At 40.2% G+C, this 23,528-nt stretch overlaps 1 protein-coding gene across 2 annotated transcripts; it reads right to left on the bottom strand.

Annotated features, from left to right (window-relative positions):
- Positions 1-536: 536 nt before the first annotated feature.
- Positions 537-17,772, bottom strand: cplx2a (complexin 2a). 2 transcript variants are annotated; one of them, XM_069167179.1, is made up of 5 exons: positions 17,758-17,772; positions 17,247-17,468; positions 15,707-15,791; positions 5,065-5,243; positions 537-2,269 (listed from the first exon to the last, which is right to left on the bottom strand). In XM_069167179.1, exons 3-5 carry the CDS (start codon positions 15,735-15,737, stop codon positions 2,078-2,080), a joined length of 402 nt encoding a protein of 133 aa, XP_069023280.1. In that variant the 5' UTR covers positions 15,738-15,791; positions 17,247-17,468; positions 17,758-17,772; the 3' UTR covers positions 537-2,077. The 2 variants fall into 2 exon arrangements, with proteins under 2 accessions (XP_069023280.1, XP_069023281.1); XM_069167180.1 differs by lacking the exon at positions 17,758-17,772 and having other exon boundaries at positions 17,247-17,480.
- Between the last annotated feature and the right edge of the window lie 5,756 nt (positions 17,773-23,528).

Here is a 23,528-nt window from a genome sequence, read left to right as displayed (position 1 = left end):
TTCACGGCGGTCTCAGGTCCTTACCTGCCTTGTGATAATACAGTAACAGCAAATTCTCTTTGAAATGTAAATATTTGCTGCGGTGGCCTTATATTTTATTCAGTTAGGGATTACACTTTTTTTTTTTTTCAGTTACTTTGTCCAACCTTGTATGACAGTTTCGTAACAAATATGATGTAAGTCTGAGGCTTTCCAGTAATCCAATACCTGTTTTAACCAATCCATTACCATTTACAGCTCCTTGCTGTTGTCTCATAAATAAAGCAGGATGTTGTGAAGGTTTCATAATACCAGTTGCATGTCAAGGATTTGCAGCATTTACTTGTATTCTTCTTTTTTCAGCCAATTTTTTACCTTTTCTGAACAGTGGAAGAGTAATTTTGTTTATATGTCCTAAATTATAAATTGTACTCTCCATGGTGAAGAATTTCTCCCAAAAAATGTCAAGGCAAGACAAGACATTAAAGGAGGAGGCTTGTTGGCTGTTTAAAAAAAAAAAAAATTGCTGCGTCACAGAGAAAAGACGATAACAAATGTTTTATGTCTGTGAACAAGGTTTTAAGTTTTTATTGAATCTCAGGCAGAAACATACAAGATAATCCTTTATTGCTCATGGCATTCTGCGTCACCCTCAATGGCTCTTTCTGAAAACCAACAACTATATGAAGCATCACTTCACATCTTCTTTTTACACCCCTGGTTATTTTCCGTGGAACCAAATCTGTCGACAAACTGCAGTATTTACTTTATTATGTGTGTGTATTCATGGAAGGTGGTCCCTTTCGCACAAATCTTTGCATTATGCAAAATACAGACTTGTAGTCCACTCTCCAGTTAATACTGCTTGTTAAAAAATACAAGTTTTCTTTATTCGTGCCATATTCTTCCCCTCTCTATCCTGATATTATTAATATACTGTAAATTCTGGATTTATGGCTGAAAGCTTAAGGTTTTGGCTGTTGCGTGAACAGCTACGCAGTCATTCTTCATTAAAACAATGAAACAACAAAAAAAACAAAAACCCTGCAAACCTGTAAATAAAATTTCCTGAATGCATACACATCTTTTTTTCTTTATTATTATTACTGATAATATTAACGGCTATATCGACACGGTAGTGAAAACACAGTCAAACTTAGGAGTTATTGCCTTAATATTTTTTGCATGATAAAGAAGAGGATAAAAGGGGTTACATATTCACACAACAAACTTGTCCAGACAAATGGCATGCAAGACATCAGGAGGAGACGCACTGACTGAGGGGGGACGGGGAGTGGAGGGGGGGGGGGGGGGGAGAGTATAGAAACGTTTTTAAACACTATACTACATGAGTGAGTCACACTCTGATGTTGGGCATTGTGGGCACGTGTTGGGGCGATACACAATAGGTTATTTTTTTTTTTTACAGAGAATGTGTAACGTGTGCAAAAGGTTTGACATAAATTTCAGACATATTTGAACACAAAACAGAAGCTTTAGGAGCACACAACAGTAGTCTTTAAATTTCCTTTTTAAAATATGGCTTATCAAGTTATCACCTTTTTTTTTTGTTTGTTTTGGAGACAGACACACAGAATAATATTTTTATATAATACTTATGATTGTTTGCCCACCTCTAGGCTTCTTCTGTATTCATTTATATATGTACAAATTGAGTGAATGTGGTGGTGGACATTGGTATTATTTTTCGGTGCTGCGAGAGAGCTCTGCAGCTGTGGCAGAGGAGAAGAAAAAAAAAAAAAAGGAGTTTAAAACTCTCCCACTAGAAGGAGAAACCATCTAATGTTTGTGTTTTAGCGCCTCCGCTGCTGTTCGCTTCAGGAGATCAACAGAACTAACGTTCAGTCAAACTAACATCCACCTGGCCGGCCTAGTTTAGTCTACCGGCTGCAGTCACCGTAGCTTCACTTTTAATTCATTTACCCGCCATCCAACTTGAAATTTATCCCACCGGAATAAAACACCTAATTTATACTTCATTTTACGCACTGACACCTGGGTGAAAGAGGAAAACCTTGTAACTGCAGCCCATGAACTAACCTAGTTAATGTTAGCATTTGCTCGCTTGCTCTCTGACCTACTTCTTCAGCATGTCTTGCAGCGGACCCGGCAGGTACTTCATCACCTGGTCCATGATGCTCTCCTCCTCCTCATCGTCACCGCAGCCGGCCGGCACGGCCTTCTTGGGTCGGGTCAAGCTGCCCTCGGCGACCTCTTCGGCCGCGGCCGCTGCCTCCGCCTCGGCCACTTCGCGTTTTTTCAAGCCGTACTGGAGGTCAAACACACAAAAAAAAAAAAAAAAAAAAAAAAAAAAAGACGTTTTAAGGACGTAAAGATGGAGCAGGTGAGAAAACACTTCAAACTATTTAGATTTACATTGTACGTTCTGTAAAACGGTATATTCATTTTACTGAGTGGTAGAAACCTCCCAAAATGGCTGTTTTTAAGTATTAGAATTTGATTAATTTGGATCAATAATATTTTGGATTTTTTTTTTTTTTTTTTTTAATTTGGATTATTTTATTTAGGCTCATTCTTATGTGCGGTCATAGACGTATTTACGTCTACATGTGTGGGGAGACAACAGTGAATTAGCAGACTAGGTCGCGCATGCTCTCTGCAGGCTCAACTGGAAACTACCCCAAAGTTTGCGGAAGTGTGGAGACCATCTGGGTATTTCACGAAAGAAGCTTGAAGGGCTTTTCCAGTATGCAACACTGAGCAACTTTCATTTGATTGAATATCCAGTTCTCTTCAATACATCCATAGTCACAAAAAGTATTTTTCCTATACATAATCATGGCCAATCGAAAGACTGTGAAGCAGCTAATACATTTTCTAATTCTTACAAACCGCCAGACATGAATCAACGTGATCCATTCCTCTCAACAACATTTGAAGAAATCTGTTCGGCTAAAATCTCTATCCCTTTCACGGTTGCAGGACGTCAACAGGAAGTCAGACAGCTCCGCCTGCAGAGGTCTTGAACGTGCACGCTCTCAACGCTCTTAACCAGTCGGACTGGTGTCCAAGCTGTATGGCCCCAAAGACTACAGAGGCTTTTTCATTGTATATACTAGGTGAGTAACTTTGTATGATTGAACACTATCTGAATACTTCCAGTGTCCATTTTTGAGCCCATAGCACTCGTACATTTTAGTCCTTCATTGCCACCTCACTGCCACATGAATGGCAAGAAAATAATACAGCTGCACGTTTTTCCAAATTTCTAATAGCTAAAACAAAGAATAATTTATGTTTTGAATACATTATAGCCATTTTTTTTTTTTTTGTGATGGTTGCTTCCTGATTCTGAGTCTATCATTGAGGCCACGATACCAAAATCACTGGATAGCAAGACATCCATACACACCTGTCCTCTTTCTCTGATGTTTTCTAGCTTGTTGTGGAGTTCTTCTGCACTCAGATATCCTACTGAACATTGAATTTATTTGACAAATCCTATGGAGATTTCTTCCTGTTTTACAACACTGCTCATCTTTTTCTTGACCTCGTGCTTCTCCGTGTGTCCGTCAATATATTTCTTTGTATTTTATCAAAGCAAAAGTTTTGAAATGTTCAAAAAAACGGAGTAGATCTCTTCGTTGCTGCTTTTCAGTGTTCGCACATTATAACAGTTCATCTAAAGAAAAAAACAAAACAATAAATACAAATATCTATTGGAAAAAGTGGAAGTATGAAATCATCACTCCCCACAATGTGTTGTCAAGCAACATTTTTTTAGACTTGATGTGAGACTGCGGGCATCATAGGAGTCATAAAATGTCTGTACGCTAACATGCTTTGTTATTCAAATATTTTCATCATATTTTCAAAATAATATTTCTGGTTGACGATTTTAACGTCCTTCATGCCACTTCTTCGACAACCGGATGAAACGGTTTTGCACATGACTCGATCTGTTCCGTCATCTTTCCTGCAGTATGACATGCGTCGTTACAGCCTTCACCACTGATACGGACGTTTTTGTTTTTTTTACACTATGTGGCGCAACGGGATGAAGCTGTGGAGGAAGCTGACAGAAACCTTTCGGTAACGAGCACTTTGCGAGTCGTTCCTCCGCTCTCTGTTTCTCTTCGGAGCGAGAGAGGAGGTGAGGAGCCGGAGGAGGAGTGCCGCTTTTCATCCCGCTGATTCACTGCGTTCCCCTCAGACCTGCCCCACCCACAGAGAGCCCGTCTTTTACACGCCGTCGCTGCAGTGAAGTGGTTTGCACTGCAGACATCGCAACCACAGCAGCTCTACGGACTGACGTGTGTGGAGAAGGAAACTCGCGGCAAACTCGGTCTGACGACGAACTGTTTCAAACCCCGCAGCTGACAGTAAGATACAAATAAGCCTAATGTTGATTCAATATGCAGAAGTCAATACAATGCGCAAGCCTGCAAAATTAGTATAAACCCATAACACATAAAAGTCTCAGTCTTCATTCTGTCTTGCAGTTTTAGTTCTAACTCAGACCTGTCTCTGACCACCCCCCCCCATTTCGATCTAAAAATTCTAATTTATTCTATTGATCACAGCTCATCCTTTTCGTGATCTTTCAGCATCTCTCAGTTCTGTGTAGCTCCTTCTCAGATCCGCCACTGATCTATTTTGTGCAGTAAGAAAACGTTAAAAATAACACAAAAGCAAGGAAAATAGTGTCACAATAGTCAATTTCAACGACAGGTCTTCAAATACCAAAACAAAAAAAGAAGCTCTCTTGTAGCCAGGATGTGAAGCCTTTAGAAGCTGTGTGAACAACGGCATCAAAAAACCGTCAAAACCTCTCACATGAACAAGGCAAGATTTGACACCAAGAGCTTGTAGGAGATATTGCGATTTTTACTTTTTCCTGACAGGTTTTCAGGTTTAGTCGCATTCATTGTTGGAAAATGATCCGTAGATGTTTTGCCTGTTTTTCTTTGGTTTGGTGGCTGTTTTCCTCACAATGAGAGACGGACTGACTTACTGACGGTAGCTCTTCGTGTTGGGTGAATACATGTTTCACTCAGTCAGTAGGTTAATTTGACAGTGCGCTGTCCGTCATTATCATCGTACCTTATCCCTGATGCCTTGCCTCATGCTTTCCCTCTCAGCCTCCATCTTGGCATATTTGTCCTTCCTCTCCTCCTCCTGCTGCCTCAGCGCCTCCTGTCGCTCCTCCTCTTTCTTCGCTGCGTCGGGGTCCTCCTCCTTCTCCTCCCCACCCAGCATTTTGCCCACATCAGGAGGGCCTCCTGCAAGAGAGAAAAAAAGGGGGAGAAAGAATGAGAAAGACAGGAGACACTGACGGCTCTAGCAGGCCTTCGGGATGGAGATGTCAAACTATCAAATTAGTCTGAGACGCAGTGAGAGAAACCAGCTGAGTCAGACACATGACAAGCAGCTAAATTGATTTCTGGGACTGAAATAGAGACAGAAGAATTTACAAACCTCAGGTAAAGCCTGAGAAAAGAGTTTCATGAATAAAAGAAGATATTGTGCCAAAATCCAATATTGTAATATGTCAAGCGCAATAACTTTGTCCATTTTCATTCTAATGCAACGTTTCATTGTCTCTCACAGACCTGCATTTGAACCGATTGATTTCACTGTAAAAAAAAATAATTACTGCAAATTTAATCTCCCAATGTGACGTTTTTAATGTGATTTCATATACCTCTTCACAACATCAGGGATATAATTAAGAATTCATATATTTATTATTTCAAAGTTGTTTGTCCTAAAAGAACTTTAATTGACCTTAAAAAAAAAGCACCACTTGTGATTGATTTATAAAATGCTAATTCTTTCTCAATATCGAGGGGTCATAGTTTACTTTAAAAAGCAGAACTGTTTATATGACAATCCTCTTCACTTTACTGGCACGCGATACTAATGCATTACTATAGCCAGAAGGTGGCGGTAGTTCATCCTAAATATTTTTTTCCAACAGAAAAGAAGATGAACACGTTACTGTGTCGTGTGTGTGCCGATTAAATGCTTCTGTACAAACAGCACAAACATGCAAAGACGACTACATCCGTGGAAATGTTCTGTGGAAAAAAAAAAAAAAAAAAAAAAAACTAAAGTAAGAGAGGTGCAGTACAAAATCTGCCAGGTAAAGCTAGCACAGCTATTAACAGTCATTTGAGAGCAGATGGTCCATCAACAGATCAACAATCAATGGCTCGCTTTGTCCCCAGATGAAGTAAGTTTGACGTTAGATGTGCAGAGCAAAGGTGAGAGCTTTAGAAGTTCGTGAGTGCGGAAGGTTCTCCGAATAACTGACATGCCCATACCTCCCTCTGAAGTCATTAACACCCTCAAACTGTCAGTAACAACACTGAACATCTGATATTGGTGTCCTACAGCCTCGATAGTTACCAAACACATATTTGGGGACCCACAGAGTGTTTATCATGAGTAGGGATTATGGATCCGGCGGAGTTTGTTTGTTAAACTGATGTAAGATTTTAAATGACGAATATAGCAACGTATACTCTTTGCACAACACATCTCTTACATTGAGAGGTGTTGTTGCAGCCCGGAAAGAAAGGCTGACGAGTAGAGACTTGCTCTTTAATCAGGATGACACAAGAAAAAGATGTGTTAGAGAGTAAATAGTACAAATATGAATTTTGCATGTCAAAAAGCAAGATCCCTGGAATATGTCTTACATAAATCCGTTAACGGCGCCTCTAGATATTAAGCATCGTGTAAAGTAATGCGTCATGATGCCAAGGCAGAAAAATGCTGAGTGTCGCAAACAAAATGAGGAGAAAAGCAGGAAATCTGTCAACAAGAATCATCATAAAAAAGATGAAGAGAAACGCCAGTGGTCTAAAACATTTGGGTTGGAGTAGATGAGCAGTGAAGATGGCAAAAAAAAAAAAAAGAAAGAAGAATTAGGACTAGAGGATATATTGAGTCTAATTCGGAATATTTTGACAAAAACAAGATATATTTAGGAAAATATGAAAAGCGGGAAGAGAGGCAGCGAATCTGTCAGAAACTATTCAGTCCAATTAGATGAGCTGTTCCAGTTAGTTGGATTACCCAGCAGTTTCTGTGGGATGGAGAGAGAGGGACTGCTCAAAAGATGGGGGGAGGGGGCGGGGGGACTGCGTAAAACTAGAGGGGGAAAAAAAGGGAAATGAAAGGGAGTGTGGAGATAGGAGGACGAAAGGGGGGAGGGAGATGAGAGGCACGCAAGAAGCATGTGAGGAGAGAAAACAAGCAACTAAAAGGGAAAGGCAGAGCACTCTTTCAGTGTGCAGCTGCCCCCGGTGCTGCTTGTACTTTGAATCATCAGCGTAATAAAAACAAACTGGATCAAAAAAGCAGAGAGGCATTAAAGGAAGAAGAGAAGAAAATATGGAGATGGGTGAGCGCAGGAGAAATACAGTTGAACAACTCAAATACTTTTTTTTAACAGCTGCATTCAGTCTGATTACATAATTTCCATGAGAGTGTTGAAAGGCGAGCAGAGAACAACATCTGTTTAATCTGAATCAGGTGAGCTCAGTCAGCCTGGCTCTGCCCACCTATCGCTGACGGCTTCAGTCTTCACTATGATTATGGTCTGGAAACCTTCGTTGCAAGCTTCTTCTTTTTTTTTCTATTCGGAGCATTTGTACAAAGTGAATTTTAAAATTTTTGGAAAACCAGCTGTTTTACCCTTCTAGTTTTTATGCTTAACTAAGCTAACCCGTTGCTAGCAGTAGGTCAATAAAGACATAACGGGTTATTTATTTCATTTAGTCTCAGCAAGAACGCAAATAAGTAGTATTTTCCAAAATGTAAGAGCTGTACATCCAGGATTTGTAATACACAGACCAATGTGAATTGGTCCAATGGCTGAAGTCACAAAGATGGCCGCCTGCAGTAATCAGCACAGGTGCTGTCTATGAACTGCAGTGCACACCACTGCAATGAGGTTAAAATTCCACCTCAGCATCACCTACATTAAAAAAAAAAAAAAAAAGAGTCAGAATCAGCTGCATTAATGAGCCACTTAGATTTAACGGAGACAGATCAGACAGGAAGAAAGAAATCCAATGCAAGCTGAGGTATTGCTGCATCAGCATTGGACGAGCAGCACGGTGAAGCTGACACGGCAATATATGCCAAACCATGACCAGACTATCTTTGCCTCTCACAAGTATGAGATAGTATGTGAGAGAGAGAACTTTAGTGAAGCAGAGAGGGAGAAATGTAACTGTCCATATATATGCACATATGGACATTAATAATTACTTAGTTTCAGCTCGGGGCTTGCAACCATGAGTTCTTTCAAGGTTGAGCGATTTCTTTTTGTGTGTATTTGAATGCACGACACTCTTATCTGCTCAAATATACGTAAACATTCATAATGTGTGGCTTCACATTACTTTACATCAGTGGTAACATTTACATATATAAAGCTTATTTCCCAGTTCAAGTGATCCTCTGGACTGCTTACATACAAATTTAATAACTCATCCATACATACCTACTGTGCTGTTACCACTAAGTATTAATTGCATCACGAGGAGACAGGTTGCGTCAAGGTTTTTCTTATTAAACTGAGAAATGGTTTACTACTCAGTGATAGACGCTTCTGCTTTGACCAGTGATTAAGTCAGCAAAACGATGAGCTTGCATATACTTTAAAAGTCAAAATTGAACTTAATGTTAACATTCATTTACGGCAGAGCCCGACTGATGCTTGGTTTTCGGAGCCCATGCCAATACCATATTTTCTGATCAATTTCTGACAAAGATATGTAATGAAAGCCGGGTATTTTACAATTTAATGATAATTAGAAATAACTTTAAACTATAAAAACACAAATACAACAATTTCAAATTTACACCACGCATCTTTGGTTTTTGCATAATGTTTTGTAAAAACATGTATATTTTTAGATCGGACACATAAGCTGATATGATATACAGTTAGCTGTGATAGACCTATGTCGGCAAATAAAGTCAGCCAACCGACAAATTGATCAGGCTCCGATCTGTTGTATAATCCAGATGTATCCACACTTCTCAGAGCCAAAGTAAGAGCTTATCTGAAATACCGCTAGCAGGATTCAGGATCAGCCCAGAACCTGAATATGTCCAATAAAATCCATGTAAATAACTGCTATTGAATCCTTTAAGTAGAGCAATGACTCACAATAAGCTAAGCCCCTTCGGGGCCTATTTTAACTACAATAAGTCAAACCAAAACAAACTCGGGCTGGTTTCATAAAATCTTATTAGCACATTCAGATCATCTTTTTTTCAAATGTAAAGAGGATCCTGGGAGACAAAGCTCTGAGTTATATGGAGATATGATACCGGCTGTTGCTTTGTGAGCCATTTGCTAGCGATACAGCAATGTCCTCTTTAAACCACAGTGATTCTATTAAGCTTGCAGTCATCACATAAGCTGCGTCAAGCTTTTGATTTAGGTGTCCTTACACTTTATCTATATGGTTGTTAGGAATTACGTAAGATAATAAAAGCTTCTAAAGGATAGCTGATAGGTTGGACTTTTGCCTCCTTTTATTGTTGTTTAATCCACATTACAGTAGATGAGTCAGTGTCGGTAAAGAAAAATGAAAGCCAGTTTAAAGAAAATAAAATGTACTGCGGTTTAGGTTTAGACACTACAAGACTATATCAAAGACAACCTGTAGAAATTCCAGATACAGACCCTATCCAAAATAAAATTCACAGCCAAATTCAACCTTTTAAGACATTTTCTTATGGCAGCTTTGTCTTTTGAATTATAATACTATTTCCTTCAATACTGCGCTGTCAGATATAAGGTGTCATTTCTCTAATCTGTTCCTTCTGAAAGTTGCCCGTTAAATCTTTGTTAAATCCAAAGTCTTGAGGGAAACTGGGAAAGATGACTAACCTTAGCCAACTCTCCCAGAGCTCGAACTTTTGACAGCATCAGATAAAACAGTGCTTATCTCTCTTTTCCCACTCAAAGTTCTCAAGCAAATCCTCCTCTAAATCCTACGCACATGAGGATACTGTAAAGATTTAGGTTGGGCCTTCAGGACAGAAACCATTGTCTCAATATGGCTTATATAATTTCACAAATATGTGTCGGGGGGGAAATTTGTAGTAAAGGACTTTTTAAATAAATATTATTGCTAATTGGTGGCAGTTGTGCTTTGAGCAAACTGAAATTTCCCTCAGGTGGAGCAGCTTTACACAGCGTATCGAGCAGGGCTTAAAATAGAACAGCTTTATTTCACAGCGCAATGCAAACCACATTACACCACTCTTAACCCCCCGCCTAAAATACATAGTAATACGTTGTTTATGTGCATGTAATTTTCACCAGTTGATTTGAAAGATTTATGCTAGAATTAGAATTCTAATTCACTCTGAAGGCTATAAAACAGTTTTAACATAGTAGCATATCATCAATAATATAAATCCTGCATCTAAGAGTGAGAATAGGCTCATCGGGCTGTAAATATTTGCACAGAAATTCATGTTTTTATGTATATGCTATCTTTGTAATATTAATAAATGCACATTTATATTTTTATGACTGACCATTTAGATGAGATTTATAACATTGTACCTTTATAATTTTAATTGTGCAGCAACCACCTTTTTAATGACCTCAAAATAATCCAACCTTATAAAATGGGACAATTAATCATTTGTTTCAAGAAAACTATCAGTGTTTTTCTTTCTGCGTTTTGTTTTCCTTATTGTAAGTCAAAATGTCTGCTGTGATAAAGATCTGTTCAAAGATTTCCATTAAAAAAAAAGGTAATTTAAAAAATGTTATGACACAGAGATTCATTTTTTTTACTTGTATCCAGAAAAGAAAGTAAAAATAATGAGTCGTTTAATCAAAGGATGTGTTCAGCAGATACCAAAAGTTACAACACTTTTCTTTATTTAAAAAAACGTTCAGAAAAAAGGTAGTCAATACCAGGCTCGGATACAAATAGACCATCTTTTATCTGAATTTCCTTTTCTTTGTCTCTATCTCACTGTTCGTGACTTACAGTAGATGGTTGAATGCATTATTTGTAGAACCTGGACATCAGACACATGTAGTCACACACTTTGCTCTCTGGCAGGAGCTCAAGGTCCATTTGGAGAATTAAATTTGATTTGCTGGAGTAACACACAAGTTGTGTGTGTGTGTGTGTGTGTGTGTGTGTGTGTGTGTGTGTGTGTGTGTGTGTGTGTGTGTGCAACCATGCGTGCGTGCGTGTCTGCAGCAGCCCTTTAGACCAATCCATCGGTGAAGACCTGGTTCCCTCGGCCAATCATTTTAGAGTACTGCTAAATGTGATTATCTGCACTGAGGTGATGGGGTGAGGGAAGAACATCTCAAGATGTCTTCTGCTTTCACTTCACCTCAAATAACACTGCTTCGTCACACTTAAACACTGGCGATGTACTTGCTGACACTTTGTTAAGCCCATATGTTGACATACAATCAAATGTATGTGATGTTAAAATATAGAACTAAACAATGATTACATAACAGGTTAAAGGTTGTCAGAGGACAAGCGTGTTAAATCACTTCTGTAGAAGCTGAATACAAGACAAAAACCCGTTGTTACGTTACTTCGAATAGGAGTTGATTGTATATCAATTGTATATTTGCTCGAAATACCCATCCCTAGTAGCAGAACACCTACTAATTGGTTTTCACTTTGGCAAACCACGCATTTGTTAATGAAGCATTATATTAAAGTTACATTTATGTTAATTTGGTTATTAAATGTTGCTGTTGAGTTGCAGGTTGCAGGCTAACTTTTCTGCTGATACAGTTATGCTGTGACTGCTGCCTGAGGCCTGAGTTTGAATGATCTCCACACCTTGAGACTAAATGATGAGCTCACTTAACAGACCCTTATTCCGTCAAACTAACTTCAACTTTTTAAGAGTCGTGAAGTGCTGAGTCAGCAATGAACCAGTCAGGAGCAACAGAAATCAGTTGACAAGGAAACCACGGTGGATCATGAATTTTTGGTTTGCAGAAAAAATGTGAGTTGCTTCCAGGGTTCCCAAATTACAATAAAGGTGCATTGATTCATCCTGATTTCAAATTGTGGAATGGAGCTTAACTTAATCATCTCTGTGACCAAGCTGAACATTTTTAGGATCCTGTGGACTCATAAAATGTTGTCCAGGGAGCCCGATACATTATACATAAGTTAACGTTGTTCAATATTAGTTTTGTGTTTTCATGAAAGTTGTTGCATCAGCAGTAATCAGTCTAGATCTCTGTTAATGCTGGATGGATAGGATTTATTACAATGGCCAATATATATATATATATTGATTACTGCGCTTTTGGTTCAAAGTGACAGTTGTTAATGAGGAGGGTGAGGCCCATAATTTCTTTTATGTAGAAATGAACTGAGAATAATGAGGTGGATTTTAAACAAATTCTCTCTCACAGTTTAGTTGGTTTTGGTTCCAGACTTGAGAATTTTGCATATGAAACCAGCCTCTTTATTGTATCAAAACATTTTTTGACTGTTAATCAGACCTCCTCAGTCGCGAGTCAAAAACTTTTGTCTACAAGTTGAATTGGACGTAATGGGCGTCCCATTGCTGATTTAGGAGACAAGAGTTTCTATTGGTGGGTTTGACTTGGATCCACAGCATAGTTATACACACACAATTCCTTCCTCCTACTTTGAACCCTCGAGAGAGGACTGTGTTGAGCTACATGGAGGTCAGTTGATATTATATTGCTCTTTCCTATTGAAAAGCTTATGTGTACATATTTTAAGTGGCGGTGAAAGGAGAAACAAGCAGCTCTTCTACCCACACATCCATTTTGCACTCCGAGTTGTACTCAAATCCAATACTGGCATTTGGTACGAAACGTTCTTCAATTCAGTTCAAAGGAAGAAATTTAATTGTGTAGCATAGATTTAACAGCACCCAGGTAGGGACGCTGAGTATGTTCTTTCAAGGCCTCCACATAGAGTATGTACTTATATTAAAAACTTTCTCTGGCCTGCATACATGAACTGCACTAAAATCATGTGGCAATGCAGCTAATACTTGCTTTTTTTTTTTTTTTTCACCAAAGGTCTTTTGTTATGGTTTTGCAATGGCTGTGTGGGTAAAATGTCGGTCTGGGCATCACGTGACCTGCAGTTTCGACTGTGGCTATTGCACCAGATCACCACTCAGCCCAGCACTATCCAAGCTACGGATTTTAGTCCTGCTGAATCATCACAGTCAAATATCGCTCTGTTTTCTTTCAAGTATCTGTAACCAAAGAAGCCTTGGAGGATTACTTAATGCACTGGCAGCATCCTCTTTTTCACGAAGACTTTCATCCATACACTCATTGCCTAACATACTCGGCAAAACACTCGGTGACAGGATAGCAAATTTACATCCATGCAAGAGAAAACTAATCACAGGGTGGAAACGAGGAGTGTAACAACAAGCTGTAAGATCTGACCTCTGATAGTTTCAGAATAACAATGGAACAAATGCAACTTGATTTATTGTATTTCTAATCTCTCAAAAAGGTACCAGTCTCTCCGTTTATTCTACACACTCAACAGGTGCCGATATAGCTCAAAAATAGATGTAGAAATGGAAATTAAGTAGTCATTAAAAGTTCAGTAGCCAGCTAAATCCATTCAACATGCAATATATTTTTCTCAACAGAAATGTCAACCTTTTGGTAGCGCCAGAGGAAATGTCAGGGCTTTGCCAAACTCTATAGAAATCCTCCTCTGGAAACCATTCATTCCTGCACACAATGTTAATGCAATCCATCCACTAGACTTCAATCTGGACCAAAGTGCTGGACTAGCATAATGACCATCACTGCCAGCCCAAAATGAAAATATGTAAAACAAAAAGAAAAGCAGAACATATGTTAATCTTTTGGTTTTTTTTGCTTTATTTGTATAGTTGAGCGCGAAGCCTGAGAGGAAATGGGGAAAAGGGGGACAGGAGAATGTCACACAACAAAGGTCAGTAGGAATGAAACCAGGGACATTATGATTACACGGTCCGTTGCTTACACCACTAGGCCACACGCAGCCCAACGATCGTAAATAGTTAAAGAATATTTCACTAATATTGATGTATTGACTGACAGGCGCCGAGCGTCACATTGATAGCTTGGCTGATTGATTGTCTGTCTAATTGGTTTGTTTCATTATCTGGTTATCCTTCCCCCACAGGGAGCTTTACAGATCTGCACTGTCAGTATTTTTGCAGACATTTTTGTGGAAAGAGGTCACTGTGTCCCAGTCAGTAAACATGGTCCACAGGATTCCTGTAACAATGAGACAAAGCCAATGACAGCAAAATGATCACCCTCAAAAAGCATCAATGTTGATTATTAGACACACATCCCAGTTAATTATAAAACGTCGTCTTTCTAGCATCTTTGCTCTCTTGTCGTTCTCTCTTACACATAAAAAAATCTATACCCCAACATCGGCCTGTGCAGCCTCCATAATTTATCTTGTCTCCAGGTATAGATCACGTACACACATCGCTGCCCTTTACAATATCTATAAAACATCTCTCCTGCATAGGCAACGTACACACAAACACCCACACTGTCAAATCCATTCCCGAAGTCTGCAGGCGGAGTGCAGCCCGACTTAAATGGAGTGTAACCGGGCTTCGATGCAGTGCAGTTGATTTAAGAATTCATAGCGCAGGCACAGGAGCAATGCAGAACAAGGCAGCGCTTGCATCCTCTGCATCCCAATGAGGAGCCGGGGCTCAGCTTCAACTTTACAACATCCCAACTGTAACTACCTATCACCTCTGTAACCTGGACAACAACTCAACATCACGCACGACTGACCAGTATATGAGTAGCGGCTGCATTACTAACCGGTGCCAGTTTCCTGCCTTTCGCCTCGAAGCTATAGCTGACGAGGAGGATGGATTACAGAGCCATAATGAGAACTAATTAGGGGGCAAATAATAGCTAAGATAATATTCTAAAGGATAATACCTGAAGGCTTTAAAGGACAAAAGTCATATGAAAAAAAAAAAAAGTCAGTCATAGTTCTTGGCATAACAGCCTTTCTCTATCTCTCTTGCCTCAAAATGTGCCAATGGTTGGCTTGAAAAGCAGCCTGCTCCGTTACTTTAGTCGTGTTAAAACCTCATAACTCGCGTATTGAGATCGAGCTACCTTAAGGCTGCGGCTGTGTCCCGAGAAGCTGACAGTTTGGAGATGCAAGGTTTTCATTCGGCGTGTACATTATTCGTATATGACTAGACCTTCTGCTGCCACTGCTTGCTGCTGCTACCGTCCCATTTCATCTGCGGCAGTCCTTACCTCATTTACAGAGACGTGATACACTGGTCACAAAGAAACTATTTCAACAAAAGCAGAAATGTAGAAAGAAAAAGTATAACAGGTTTTTCTAATCTTGTTCATGTCAGGTTATAACCCTCGGGGGTAGTCAAAGAGTTGGCCAACAGGATGCCATTTCTAAATAAGTTATGTTGTGCTCTGAAAGGATTTTAAAAGATGCCTGCAGAGAGAGAGAAAGAAAGAGAGAAAGAAAGAGAGAAAGAAAGAGCGAATGGGGGAGCTGAAGTCAGTGGTTTGGTGCAGGATGGATTATCGCAGCCCAGTGTCCACATATCTAGCCGGCCAGTGCAACGCTGCTACTGCTGCCGAACATCCCTTTAAAGCCTTTACACTGCAGTGCTGTTAAATCAACCTCGTGCCAGGCACACTACTCACCTCCCATCGCAGCTTTCATTACAAAATTCATGATGAGGCAGTTCTGTGTTCTCTTCCTTCAGTGGTCACGTTATCAGGGACAGACCTGCAGCCAGGGGACAGAATACACAAGCTGTGACTGCATGAATCCCACTGTTCTAGGACATGCAGCTTCACTCCGGGGTTTCATACACAAGAGTTTGATGGGATGGGGGAGGATGTTGAGGCTCGATGCGAACAAGAAACAACGTCCAGACGGAGTTCCTTGTTGGGCAAAGGACCTCCAAAACTACTACAAAAAAACTCACCCTTCGATATTTGCTGTAATCACGATGTCTTAATATGCATTAGTTCCTTTAAATTAGATTTCCCGAGTGCCACACATTTACATAAACAGACCCAAAATGTGTTTAACTCTGGGAGTAAGAGAAGGACGACTAAACTGGGTTAAGATGTCTTTACCCTCTCGTACAACCCAGTGTCCTGACTTTGGCGGAGGCACCTGCGCCCTCGATTTACAACCACTCTCCATCTTGTGTGGATTTATGCTGACACTGCCTGGCTGCCTGCGAAGTGTCCTCATGGAGATAACTCCCAGAATAAAAAAAAAAAAAAAAAAAAAAAAAAAAAAAGGAGGCGAACAAAGACAGGGTCAACGATGAGCAAGTGGAGGCTTGGTTTGTGTCAGTACATGGGCCTTAGCATCACCTCCCACAGTCTACAAGAGCTTTAAAGAGGTTTTTTTTTATTTTTATTTTTTATGTTATAGTACATCTTGTTCTCATTTGTGAATTTTTATGAGGTATCATGGTATTTCAATGCCTGAATTTGGGATTTCCATCAATTCAGGACTAATCTATAATAACCTTGATGGAAATATTCATGTTTCTTTGATATTGTTGTTGGGACTTTGTGTCTGAGAAGCTCAAAACTGAGTTTATAGCCTTAAGCTAATTTACAATCATTTGAAAAGATCTATATCATTATAGTATTTATGATATTTCTCTGGGATTTGATCTTGAGTTTACAGTGACATTTCTGTACTTTCTTTTTTTTTTTTTTTTTCACATGCAGTACTGCTGCATTTACAGCATCCCCCCTGACATTGCAGTGCAGGCTTGCAAAAAAAAAAAAAAAAAAAAAATCCTCCTCCTGCAAACTCTGTCATATCTCTCTTTCGTCCTCCCGGGTCATTTTCATTTTTGCCCAAAGTCGAATCTGCACCAGCCGAGCGTCTTTAAATCATTTCCTGGTTTCCCTCTTCTTCATCATCATCCGCAGCAGCACCGAACAGTTTCTCCTCACATGAACCTACAGAGTATGTATCAACTCCGTGTTCCCGGTGCGGTGCACCATTTCGGCTCAATTACAGCACATTGTACGGAATGCATCGCCTATTACATTTCTACGCCAATCATGCTCCCATTTTAATAAGCCTTAACTTGCGGATGGCTGTATTTTTAAATGGTAGCATCGTTTACCCGGTGCATGAGCCTATTCCCCATCCTGTCCCGTCCAGTACAGCTACACCTACATCTGCGGTTGTTCGGACATGGTTTACCTTGTTTGGATCCTCCTCCAAAATCCTTCTTCTAAAACAGCCCCGTCGCAGCGTTAAAACCACCCGTCTTCTTCGGCTTCAGCGGGAAGCGAGAAAAGACAAGTTGTGCGTCTTACAGGGAGGATTGTGGCTTCCTCTGCGTCTCTGCGCGGCTCTCAGATCGCAGACATACGCCGGTTGTGTCAGAGTCAGGTTGCAGCGGCGGAGGGAGAGAGTCTAGTCCTGCAGGACGAAGGGAGAACATGCAGAGGGAGAGAGGGGATGGGAGGGGGTGCACATGAATGCAATACAGCCCAAGTGACGGCTCTATTTAGTTTCCAGATTTCAACATAATGAAACATTAAAAAGTAGGCTACTATGAAGGTTCCTTAATTACCCCCCCCCCCCCCCCCCACACACACACACACACACACTAAGTTGTAATCTTAAGAAAAGAGCTTGTAAGAAATATGGCACATTGCTGTCATTGCTATATTTTGCCTCCGTTTCTAACTGAGTAGTTTTTACTCACCATGCATTGACTCAAGGTTGGTTTTCTGGTCTTCTAAAAGTTATGGAGTAAAGATTGCTACACAGAAAATAGACAGGTCACACAAACACATTATAAACAAATGCATAAAAACTTTCAGTCCTAAATTGAAAGAACAACACTATTCCCAAAACATTTAGCCCACATGATTAAAACTCGTGCCTAAAGCGTGCCTGAACTCACCATACTGGCACATCTACATTTTACTCATTGGTGTACTGTGACTTTTTCTTGCTCGCAGCACTTCTCATGTTTTCTGCCCCCTCCATATCAGGTTATGTGAATGATTCATAATGGCCCTAAATAAACTACATTACCCAGGGGGCTCTTTGTGACGCTCACCTGTTCCTGTTCTCACCTGCCCGCTTTTTCCTGTCGGTGGCCTTAAAATAATATTCTGCATCCAAAAGGGCACAAAGAATCAGACGACGCCGCGGCAACACTTTGAAACCTATATTCCACGCAACCAGTCGCAACTCAGACGGGGCCGTGTTCATCCTGTTCCCTAGAAGACTGCGTTTGAACGCCCCACTCACGACCCCGGAGCTCGAGTTCACAAGTTGTCACGTAATGGCGGAGGCTATGGAAGTTATTTTTTCGTTGGATGTTCAGTTAATATAGATCATAACTTTAGCCATAGAGTTTTTCAGTTTTTATAGGATTACCTCTCAGGAAATAAGTGGATGTTCCCGACAGCCTTAAATTGTTAGCCTCAGTGGCTTACAGACGTCGTCCACGTTGCTGTTGCCCAGCAGCGGTGTTCTCACGACCTAACCACTTGAACACCAAACACACAACGTGCACCAATTCCCACACCGTAACCACGAGCTTGTGACTTCTGTTTAAAGGTTGCACGAATACCACAGGCCGGGAGCAGCCGGCTAACGTTAGCACTGTCCAAGTGAAGAGTGCAACGTCAGCATCAGCAAAAACACCAACGGCCACAATACGTTACATCTGATGTGTTTGTCAGGACTATTTTGCTTAAAACAGCTTCCTGCATTTGGACACAAGGTTGGCGAGAGTGTTGAGGCTGAACCAAAAACAATGAACTGAAAGAGGATACAACGCTCTGTAGAGCTGAAGTGCAGAGACGGGTGAAAATGATCTGTTGGTTCTTTTCCAAAGAGTTCTGATATTCATATTCTAATGTAAAAAATATGGATTAATGTTGCTTTACAACTGAATGGAAAACACTTTGCAGAGTAGATAACAGGTTGTGCTTTGTTTTTCTTTGTTTGCTCCTAAAATGTAAATTCTGTGCTTTTATTTTACTCCATCTTACGTTGTAAATCCCTTTTCTACAATGAGAAGCAGCAATGATAGTTTTAAAATAGCTATCATATTAAGAGGCTTGAGAAGAAACTGCTCAGGTTTCTGGCAGGTAAAACCAAGTCTTTAAGACATTTTGAAACCTTTCCATTTAATCCTCAACTGGCAGACCAGTGTGCTGTGATGTCAGCTGTCTCAACATTCCCATAAAAATATTTTCTTGGCAGGATGAAAGAGACACTGCAGCTGCACATAATGTGATGTAACAGCCATCAACAGAAGCCAGTATTCGATTTTCCTCATTCCTTCCCATAAATCAGCCGTTGTCTTTACTTCCATGTTTTATTGCTCCTTCAAGTCATATTATTATTGTCAGTGAATTGCTGGATGTATATAGAATGTGACAGAAATTGAGTGGGCAGGTACCATAACGATCACATCGGTTCAAAAAGCTAACGCAATAATGTAATCACATTTTGTTCACAGTTTGTTGAATCATCAAATCGCTTGTCGCCTGACCTACAGATCTAAGCCAAACATTTGATGAGTAAAATGTGATCAGGACCAACTGAAATGGTGGTCAAAACTACCACAACCAAGTTTTAAAGCATTACTTAAAGATGCATCAATTTATTTTTGACCAATCTCGATTTTATTCATCCAGCAGGACAAACAGAAAGATAGAGCTATCACAAGCCTGGATCTGCCCAGCTTTCAATTCTCTAGAGCTCATGGTATTTTCACCTCTGACTCTGCCTAACTACTGCTTACAGCTTCCGTCCTCTCTGTGATTATAGTCTGGAAACACTGTCAGTTTAAAGGTTTGCTCAGCGACTCTGTAGGACGGACCAATCAGCAAACAGTGGGAGTGGCTATATGATTGTTAATGCTGATTGGCTAAAGGCTGCTCCAGTAGTTTCAGAATTAACCCGAGGTCTATGCCCATTAGGATGCAACGATTGGAAAAGATTCCCTTTGGAGTGCGGCCAGACCCATAAATTCACACAATGCCATTCTCCATTCAGAAGTTGCCCTCAGTGGTTTGCTCACCAGTCCCAGCCACCTGACTCTTACCTCAACCTGCTCAACTGTTCCCCATTCGCCCCTGTGAGAACCCATATAAAGGACAAATATGTATTTTTCACTTCAACCTAACCTTGTGTCAGACTTTTAGTTCTAAAATAAGCTTTTTCTGCCCTCGTAAGTGCTCATACCTTCCGTGCTTTTGTCCCTCAGAGCAGCATCGCTCCCCTTTACACACATGGTGAGGGAGACGGGCAGAAAGCACACCGAGCGCCGAGGGGAGCTCCAACTGCTGGATCTCACATCAATTAATCAAGACACAGGAGGCTGTGTCCAGTCAGCACACTCTCACACAAGCATCCATCACACTGTTTATAGCCTAAAAATACTTTGAAACAACAGCAGCACACATGCTCACACAGAGATACTTCGTTTTTGTCCTCTGACTGTCCACCATCTCTACAGCACGTTCTCTTTTCATATTATGAGGGCTTGATTTATGTTCTCTTGGTTTCTGGGTCACACGTTTTACTCTTGACCGATGTCCCAGTGTGTATCTTCACAGCTTTATACTGTAATACTGGGATGTTGTCTTAGTTATTTCCTGCAGAAAGCAGATGCACAAAACTGAAAGAAGCTGTAAAAAGATAGGCTACCACATCCCAAGCAATGCACATAAATCAGTGACTGTTAAAATCAGCTTTTGAAGAATGTTATTCTGAATTACTGTAAACTATTGATATTTTAACATCATTTTACACCGTGACACTTTGCACTTTTAAAAGCTCAATGTGAAAACAGCCAAGAGGTACCTGGTACCCTGCTGTCTCTTTGTTTTTCTCTGTAATGTGATCTGTGTATGTCATTGTTTGTTGAGTCGTTGTTACCCTCACAACATCTACAGAGTTGTGTTACTACATGTCAATATGTGGCCTGTGTCCAAACAGTCGCCTCAACCATGTTATCAAATTAAAACAAGATATCAATCTATCGCCGCGCTCCGGGACGAAGAACACTTTAAATGCACTGAAGCAAGCTATGAAACACACAAACAATAACAATGAATAACTTTTGCAAACCACATTAGAATTTCATACCAGGCTATGTATGGCAGCGCTCCATCGGGAATGCATCACATTCAAAAATTAACATGGCACTGAAGCTCTCGCATGAAAGAACTGCTGCAGTGCTGCTTCTCTGGGACTCCTCAAGCTATTTGGATATTAAGTAAATGCGTCTATTCCAATGTTAGGAAAAACTACCACAAAAGATGAAAAACATCCCATTTTGAAACTTTGAGCCAAAAGAGCAGCAGCACTATAAAAATAATACAGAAGGGCGAGTGGCTGCTGTCTTGCTATCACCAAATTTATTCAAAACGGGGTGCATAACACTTAATGTTATTGTTTTTTATATATCTATGGCGTAAAGCGGTAACTGCAGCTGTGTTTTTTGGACCTATGGTGTCGCCTGTGTGACGCCATCTCCAGTCATCGATCTTTTCTTGTTTGTTTGGCAAAACAACTGTTTAGTTATAATGCAAGCGGAGACTGGAAAGAACTGTACACTGCTTAATATACAAGTGAGTTGAAGAGCGTGACCGTTGTCATCCAGCTCTTTCAGTTTGTGTAAACACATCAGTGGGTGACAGTCTCAATCACCATTGTTTTTCTGATAGATAGTGACTTAACAGACATTTCTGGATGAAAATCCTCATATAATAATCCTCAAATTATTTCTCCGTCTTTATTTATTACCAGGTAAATAGAAGCCATTTTACAATGTAATACATGTGTCCATTTATCCTGATGGAAAATCTGCATGAATGCGTTATGAGGCGCAGCTTCTCCGTACCAATATGGCGGCTGCAACTGCAACAAATGGCAGCGGCCACGTGTCTATCTCTGCTTTAAGCTACTCTATTGTTAGCATCCTAACATTTGCGAATTAACTAATGGGAATGTCATTAATTTGAATGGTATTTGGCTCTGAACCAAGCAAAAACAAAGGAAAAAAATAGGTATGAGTATATTTAATAATCAACTATTCTTCTTTCAAAACACCCGTGTGTTCGACCCCCCAAACAGTGTGCTCATTTTACTTACCTGCAGCTGCTCAAGCCCAAGCTGTTAGTCCCCCCAGGACATGCAACGCTGACACTGAAGTGGAACACAGCATTGGATGGTGAACTTCTGCCTTTCGGCACAGCTACAGTCAAATTAAAGCAGGATTATGTCACAGGGCAGCAGCTTAGTGCCGCTGCGCCATTTCTTGAGGCAGGATGTGGGGAAAAGGCAGCGATTTAGATGTCTGCATCAATAGGTCCTCTGTGAATAGTATTCTCATCCGTTCAGCATTCGTTTGAGGGCATTCATTCAGTTACCTGCCATTAGTAGAATAACATTAGATCCATTTGTAGGTTTGTTTGAACTGTAGGTACACCTGTGTGCCAGTGATAATACTATAGCTAATATTTGTCTTTTTATTTTTATTTTCCATAAACAGAGGGTGACAGCCTGCTCTGTACATGAAGGATGGCCCGTTTTTGCCAGCTGTCCCATAGCTCCTATACCTCCTCTGAATCATGAAGTATCAACAGCAGAGGCATGCAGTAGGACATACGGACTCAGTTTGAAATCGCATTTATTGTAATACAATATGCAAGCCAGCAGAAAGTCAGCTGAATGCTATAGGGACACACTCATTTAAATGCGATGGTTGTTGTCTGAATTACAGTAAAAGCCCAGAGAGAAAAAAACATATTTAGAATAAATGCAGTGGCAGCTAAAAACAAACATCTTAATTGTACAATCATTAACCTGACTAACACGTTGAGACATTTATTCAATGTTTTGGGATGGTGGCAGAGGGGATATCATTAACTGTGTTAACACTGAGGCTGTTAGAATAAGAGCCCAGTCAGAGTAAACTTACCTTGTGTAAATACTCACTTAGAATAAACTATAAGTGTTAAAGGTGTCGTTCAAACAGTTCATAACAAAAGAGATGAAATATTTCCACTAATAAATGATCCATGCAATTATTCTACATACTCTCTGTATGCAAGCTCGCTGTCATGAAATCTGAGTTTCTGTGAACAGATATCTGCATGTTTACAAGTTGTCAAGTAACTGTATGTGTAAGAGGATATGCTCTGCATTACACAGCAGTAACTGTAAATCAGTAATACTGTATGCTAAGCACTGAATGTTTTCAGCAAAGCTTGTTTGTAGTGATGTGCTGGCTTTGGTCCTCCACATGAAAGAAAACATACTTTAAACAGTTTTTTGTCAAGTGTGTCAGTGCAAGATAATTTATTCTCTTGTTTGAAAAATAATAAACAACTGCTGATTCAACTGCTGTCAGCAGTCAACACTGATCTTCTTCAACGGCTGTGATTACTGTACATTAGTTTACGCTCAAATGCTGCAGCTACACACTAATTATTTAGATCACAT

Source organism: Embiotoca jacksoni, unplaced genomic scaffold (genome assembly GCF_022577435.1).
Source record: "Embiotoca jacksoni isolate LCO1_2020_lvr unplaced genomic scaffold, fEmbJac1.0.p SCAF_4, whole genome shotgun sequence".
Lineage (NCBI taxonomy): Eukaryota > Metazoa > Chordata > Actinopteri > Embiotocidae > Embiotoca > Embiotoca jacksoni.
The sequence above is the reverse complement of the archived record's forward strand: the minus strand, read 5'-3'. Positions and strand labels throughout refer to the sequence as shown.